General features: G+C 33.7%; 2 protein-coding genes across 2 annotated transcripts in view; one reads left to right on the top strand and one right to left on the bottom strand.

Moving 5' to 3' along the window:
* Positions 1 to 1,299, top strand: part of LOC107754378 (DCC-interacting protein 13-beta-like) — a 14,656-nt gene extending 13,357 nt beyond the window's left edge. The window contains exons 13-15 of the mRNA XM_016570793.1: positions 684 to 778; positions 890 to 1,039; positions 1,209 to 1,299. Coding sequence (XP_016426279.1) covers positions 684 to 778; positions 890 to 1,039; positions 1,209 to 1,299 — 336 coding nt within the window. The remainder of the gene's footprint in view (positions 1 to 683; positions 779 to 889; positions 1,040 to 1,208) is intronic.
* A 3,228-nt stretch (positions 1,300 to 4,527) lies between these two features.
* tubgcp6 (tubulin gamma complex component 6) overlaps positions 4,528 to 7,479 on the bottom strand; it is a 21,890-nt gene continuing 18,938 nt past the window's right edge. The window contains exon 24 of the mRNA XM_016570772.1: positions 4,528 to 5,774. Within this exon, the coding sequence (XP_016426258.1) occupies positions 5,683 to 5,774 (92 nt within the window). The 3' untranslated portion in view covers positions 4,528 to 5,682. The remainder of the gene's footprint in view (positions 5,775 to 7,479) is intronic.

The raw sequence follows: 7,479 nt of genomic DNA, 5'->3' as shown, positions 1-7,479 counted from the left end.
AAAAGGCGGGGCATAGAGGAGAAACAATAATGTACAGTATGTTGAAAATAATGTTTTTTTTTAACTTTAAACCGCATAAACACATTTCATTACACCAAATACACAAAATAATGTTCTTTTTAGCAACATCATATGACCCCTTTAAACTGTCAGAATTAAATACCAAGTCATTCATACAATTTTTTTATTAATATATTATTATATATTATTAATATATACATACATATATTACAATTTTTATACATTTTAATATGTATATTTTGCATTTTTTATATATTTGTTTATATTTTATATATATTTGAAAAATATAATTTTTTAATAATGAAATACATAATCAAATACATTATTTGAATTGAATTATATATATTAATTTAAAGAAAACAGTCAGAATTAAATAGTCATTAATACATTATCATTAATACAATTTATATATATAAATATATAAATCTGTCTATCTATATATATACATATACATACACACACATTAAAAATTATTTTTTAAATTAAAGGCAGAACAAATTTAACTGTATTTAAAATTATAGTTTACTTTTTTTTTATTACACTTTATTTGTTTATTATTTATTTTTTATACATTTTTGTATGTATCAGACACCTAATGTCAGTGAATCTATGAATCTGTCAGTTGAAGTGTGTGTGTGTGTGTGTGTGTGTGATGTTTTCAGGCTGTGGCGATCAGGTTGCATCAGACGGCCCTGCAGGCTGTGACGCCCATCACCAGCTTTGAGAAGCGAGCAGAGGGTTCTCCTAACCCCGACCGGTACTAATATTTCATGATGACTAAACATTCATGCATTTATAGTTTATTCAAATCTTTTAATAGATCTTTTTAAACTATTGTTTAAAATCCTGTTTTTTTTCTCCTCCATAGAGCGAAACCAAGCAGTGTGGCCTCTAGAGAGCCTCAGAAACCCCCTGCAACCCTCGAGCCTGAGGATCTGATCGTCCCAGGAACACCAATCCAGTTTGACATCGTGCTGCCCGTGTCTGAGTTCCTGGACCAGAACCGAGCTGGAGCGAGGTCAGAGGTCAAACACCAGCTGAACACATGAAGAGTTTATGATAAACCGTTTGGCCTTTTGTGAAGTGTTTATATAAGCTTATCATTTTATGGCCTGTGTTTGTGTGTTTTACAGTGTGTTTATAGTTTTACTGTCTCTGCTCTGTTATAACGGCTTGTTTTCTGTCAGACGCACAAACCCCTTTGGTGAGACGGAGGATGATGACGGTGATTCAGACACACACGGTGAGACATTTCTACTCAACACACTGGGGAAGTAAATAAATCAGTAGCAAAAAAAAGTACTACTTTTTATTTTACTTAAAGGGGTCATATGATGCTTTTTTAAAGATCATTATTTTGTGTATTTGGTGTAATAGAATATGTTGACATGCGTTAATGTTCAAAAAACACATTATTTTTCAAATACTGTACATTATTGTTGGTCCTCTATGCCCCGCCTCTCTCAAACGCTTCGTTTTCTACAAAGTCCCTCCTTCCGACAAGCGCAGTCTGCTCTGATTGGCCAGCTGACCCAGTGCATTGTGATTGGCCAAACACCGCAAGCACTCGTCGGAAATGTAACGCCCCTTACCATAATCACGAGCGTCAGCTTTCAAAGTAAATATCAAGACAGTTAATAATGTCGTTAGTTTTACCATCAGTTCAAGCCCAAAAGGGGAACAGACACAGTAATGATGCAGTACACAAGCCATGGTTAAGACAGCTGACTCCACTGTGAGTGACCCTGTCTCTCTCTCTCGCTCACACACACGCGCGCGCACACACACACACACACACACAATGCGCAAAACTCCGCATTTGAACGGAAGGAACGTGATACTTTTTTTCAGGATTCTTTGATGAATAAAAAGTTAAAAAGAAGAGCATTTATTTAAAATAGAAATCTTTTCTAACAATATACACTACAGTTCAAAAGTTTGGGGTAAGTACATTTTTATTCTTTCTTTTTTTGAAAGAAATAAAACTTTTATTCAGCAAGGATGTGTTAAATTGATTTATTGATTTATTACTTAATTAAAAAATTAAGAAGTGATAGCAAAAGATTGATATTGTTAGAAAAGATTTCTATTTTGAATAAATGCTGTTCTTTTTAACTTTTTATTCATCAAAGAATCCTGAAAAAGTATCGCAGTTTCCAAAAAAAATATTTGGCAGCACAACTGTTGCCAACATTGATAATTCTAATAATAAATCAGCATATTAGAATGATTTCTGAAGGATCATGTGACACTTTAGACTGGAGTAATGGCTGATGGAAATTCAGCTTTGCATCACAGAAATAAATTATATTTTAAAGGATATTAATATAGAAACCATTATTTTATATTGTAATAACATCTTTTTTCTGTCTTTTTGATCAAATAAATGCAGCTTTGATGAGCATAAGAGACTTCTTTAAAATACATTACAAGTCTTACTGATCCCAAACGTTTGAACGACACAGCGTGTGTATATACACAGCACACAAACGTGATTAATCGATTTGACAGCCCTTATATATTTGCGTAAAATATATTCTGTAAAATATCACTGTGAAAACATAAACACTAACAAAAGATTAACAGAATATTTACCATGGTATTCTCTGAAATACTATATTGACAGACTGTTAAGTCAATTTGAAAATGTAAAAATATTTTAAAACAAAACAAAAAAATTTAATTGATATTAGTATATTATATTAAATGTTTTAATGTTCATTTTTATCAATAGTGATATAATATTTAATTATAGTAATATAAGTCTTTAAATCAACAAAAATGTTACATTATGAATATATTAGTATAATCTTATAACGTATTAATATTCAAACTTATCAATAGTAATGCTATATGAAATACAAATATTATACATATAGTTTTTTTAAGTATTGTATTACATGTTTAGAATATATTTTAAATATATTTATATTAAAAATTAAGAATATATTAGTATAATAATATATAAATAAATATTAATAGTAATTTTATGTGAATTTATATTAAAATATATTAAGACTAAATGAAGATTGTTTAATATATATATATATGTATATATTTCTAAACTTGTATTGATTAATTTGGATTGCATTGGGTTAGAATATTATTGTTTTATACACATTTTTTACAGCTACATTCAAAGATCATTTCCAAGGTGTAGTTGCTACATTTTCTTTCATAGGTTATGCAAACTTTTTTTTTTAGGGAGTAGTTTTTTATTTTCCCCTTGTGATTTTCATGACTTGAACCTCGGCTCTTCATCAGGACCCTGAAGCTCTGGCCCAGCTGATGAAGTCGATGCCTCTGACAAACGATGGCAAGTTTTTGCTGCTGGAGAGCGAGACGGGAGCCACAGTGGAAGCGGCCGGACCGGACGAGCAGGAGTCAGAGGCTTGATCTGAACACACACACACACTCCCATTTCCTGCTGCTGTTCTCCTGTCCTCCCTCTCGCATCTCCAGACAGATTAATGAAGGAAAGACAACAGGTGATCGAGTGAATGCGCTCATTCGTTTAGCACTTACCCAGTTTTAGATGGACCTGATGAAGGATAAAGGCTTGTTTTAACCTTTCAGTTTGAACACATCAGACATGAGTTTACAAGTTAAAGGAATAATTCACCCAAAAATGAACATTTCTACCGTTTCCTCAGCAAATAACAGTTGCTCAAGCAAGGGTACTGCATGACTCTGAATATAGTGCGCGAGTACTATACACTAATTTTATTATATGTTAATGGTACTTTTGGAGTTCAACAGTGTAAATGACTGTTTCAGTTTAATTGTGTGGAAAAGAGCAACTCAAGGGTTTTCATTTTTGGGTGTACTATCACTTTAAGGAAAGAGTCTTTTATTGATTCCATTCGCAATTTGATTGTCATTTAAACTTCATTACCTTTAAAATTGTTTCTTAATGTCAGTTGTTGTTTTAGCTACAAACTGATTTTTAAAAAAAATAATAGTTCATTCTCTTGCTCATAATACAGGAAAGGTTTAGATGTCTCGCACTACATTATAAGCAAACACATCCATAAAACCTGAACCTTTGTTTGCACTTTCTTACTTCCTGTTGCATCTGACATGTTAAATGCTGATTTTCATAATCATTTACATTCCATCAAGCTACCATTACACTTTAAGTCTTGCAAAGCTGGTGTGAATCCCAATTTGCATACTAGCAATGATTTAGTATGCAAGATTTGCAAAGTTTTAAAATATGCATTCATGAATGCTAATGCTGCTTTGGAATAGACGTTTGTGTTGTTCTTGGTAAAATTTCAGAAATGCATGAACAAATGTTAGTGAATAGTTTACCCAAAAATGATAATTTGCTGAAAATGTGCTCATCCTCAGGCCAACCAAGATGTAGAGGAGTTTGTTTCTTCATCAGAGCAGATTTGGAGAAATGTAGCATTCCATCACTTGCTCACCAATGGATCCTCTGCAGTGAATGGGTGCCATCAGAATGAGAGTCCAAACAGAGCAACTGATGTAATGCTACATTTCTCCAAATCTGTTCTGATGAAGAAACAAACTCATCTACATCTTGAATGGTCTGAGAATGAGAACATTTTTAGCTCTTTTTTTATTTTTGGGTGAACCATTCCTTTAAGGTAATTAAGTTAGATGCTAATGCTTACATGCAGATATTATGATTAAATGTACTTCACATTTATGTTTTGTGCAGATTGGGATTCAGCAGAATGCAAAACAAAATTCCACTACTTTTCTCTAAAAATTATTATTTTTTTTTTTTTTAAATGTGCAATTTAGATTGCTTTTAAAACACTAATTTAAAACCACAAGTTTACTTCCTGTTGTCTGTTTATATTTAATAACCTAGAAAATACAGTGAACAGATTAACTCGAATAGGAAATTCGGACATCCTGTAGATGAAAAACAACTGCGTCATATATTTTAACATTCATTCTGTGGAAAAATTAATAATCTCAGGGTGAGTCTGGCAACAAAATGAAATCATTTTTCTGTTTTTTATTTTTGTTTTGTGTGCTGAAGGGCTTTTTCTCCTCCGAGCAGATGGATCAGCACATCCACAGCACTTTATTAAACACTCATTTATCTGCAATCGTTTGTGAACTGAAGGGTTTAACTGGAAATCCAAGTTCCTGAAAGTTGTTTGCTAGTGAATGACGTTGAACTGTTTACATTTATTGTGCTGGAGTGAAACTGATCCTGAAGTTTCTCAAACTCTAATATGCCTCAGTAACCGTCTGAAGTTTAACCTGCGATGAGCTTTAGCATGACGACAAATAAAAATATTCATGTATGTGTGACTGGTTGTTCAGCACAGCAGCTACTGGTCTATTAGATTCAACCCATGTAACATCTGTTCAGAATGTAAAACATTTTAATAAAGCTTTCTGACCATTTCGAACTTCCTTTGAGTCGTGAGAACGAAATCTGAAAATTAAACAGTTTATTTTACACATCACATAGCCTAGCCTAGCCTCTGTGGAGAAAAGCATCAGTGCACACATCACAACAGGAAATGCTTAACAGCATCAATACTGAGCAAATGGATTTGAGTTTGTCACTGAAAAACAGCTACGGGCAATTGTGGCCATTGTCTTTGTTTATATACACACACACCATACATACTGAAGCAGGTCTGGAGGACTCGGACTCAACACGCAGGACAATCAAGAGTCTTTGTAGTAGTTATTGAGGTTGATCCTCAACAGGAAGTCCTCCAGATGGGGCTGATAACCTTTATCCACCAGTTTGGTCACCACTGCAGAAAATACAAACATAAATACAGTCATTCAACTCGCATAAATGAAAACATTTATTTTTCATGCTCTTTTGGAAGTTTATCATTTACAAAAAAAGATTTTCAAATTCTAAAACAGCCTCATTATAAACACTCATTTTAACTCCTATTACAATATGACTGATCAAATTTACATACTTGTCCAGTAGTGCGCAATATGATCATGTAAAACTAAGTTACTGTAATTGAGCGGATACAAGAACTCTTGACTGACATTTATAAATGAGTTCAAGAAAAGATCAAATACTACAGAAGAGCCGTTTTATTACACGTTGGAACATTTGGCTTGCATGAATCTCTGCTCAAGAACAAGCTGTATTTGTGATGACTTTGTTGGCAACAATACAGTATTTATTTAGCCAGGTTTTCCAAAGACTGCACCATCTGGTTAGTTTTACAGCGGCTCCCTGTCTTGCAAACTGTGCATACGACAGCAGTAATAAAGAGAGAGTGTCATGTGGTTGGTGGTTTAATTCTCCACAAAAAAAGATGCCAATAGATTTTACAAGTCTGAATTAATTGAGATGCTCATTAGTGTGGATGGGCTGAACATGATAAATCTGTAATGTTTTGCACAGATTGCCAGGCTTTTCAAGCAAAAGGGTATGAATTTACAGTTGACGTATATTTTCCAGGAATTATTGCAGATCATGCTTATAAATAAATTCTAATAAATAAATAAATGCTAATAAATTAAGTTTTACAGTTTCTTTTTTGAAAATTTTAATATAAAGTAAATATAAAAAATATATTTTTGATGTTAAGAAGTTTTGTTAAAAAATGTTTAGTGTGTGTCTATCTATCTATCTATAAACACTATATATGTGTGTGTGTGTGTGTGTGTATATATATATAAAATATTAATATATTTTTTAATGTTAAGAAAATGTTTCTATAAATGTTTTATGTTAATAAAAATATTTATATATTTTTAATACTTTATATTTTCTATATAACTGAATTTTTCTTTGTATTTTAAGGGTGCTTTCACACTTGCCTGGTCCGAACCAGAGTTCGATTGCTCCCCCTCCCCCGCTGGACTGCGTTCATATTATTTTATTTGGTCCGAACCGCAGTTCGTTTGAGTCATCAAGCCAGCAGCTGTTTACCCCGTTGCTTAGTAACGACGGGCGCAGGAGAAGGCGGCAAATGCATAACATTGCTCTCTGCAATTTTATATATTTACATTTTTGAACCGTTCGTTTTGTTAACAAAGCTTTGGTACATAATGCCACTTACGTCTGTCTTACGTTCTTGAATGTACTGCAAATGCTCTAAAGAATGCTAAAGGCGAACAGAAATTAGATAAACAGCTCTCTCTGCGTGCAGCGCCTCAGTCACGCTCGTCAGGAAAGTGAGTGAAATACACACACAAACACACATTTTTATCAAATAATATGTCATTAATAGCGGTTCACTTCCGTGATTTGGTACGATTGCGTTCACATCAGCAGCGAACCGTACCGGAGTTCACATGAACCGTACCCCAGACCACCCTTTTTAAGCGGACTCGGGTACGGTTCGCGGGTGCGCACCCGAGTTCGGAAGACAGCGTTCACATCATCCAAACGAACCGAACGCTGACGTCAATCGAACCCGGGTGCCATTAGGCGCCCCCTTAGGGGCCATTCACATGTCGCGCCTAAAAACGCGTGGAAAACGCTAG

Source organism: Sinocyclocheilus rhinocerous, unplaced genomic scaffold (genome assembly GCF_001515625.1).
Source record: "Sinocyclocheilus rhinocerous isolate Xijiao unplaced genomic scaffold, SAMN03320098_v1.1 scaffold561, whole genome shotgun sequence".
NCBI lineage: Eukaryota > Metazoa > Chordata > Actinopteri > Cypriniformes > Cyprinidae > Sinocyclocheilus > Sinocyclocheilus rhinocerous.
Note: the sequence above shows the minus strand (reverse complement) of the source record. Positions and strands in the feature narration are given on the sequence as shown.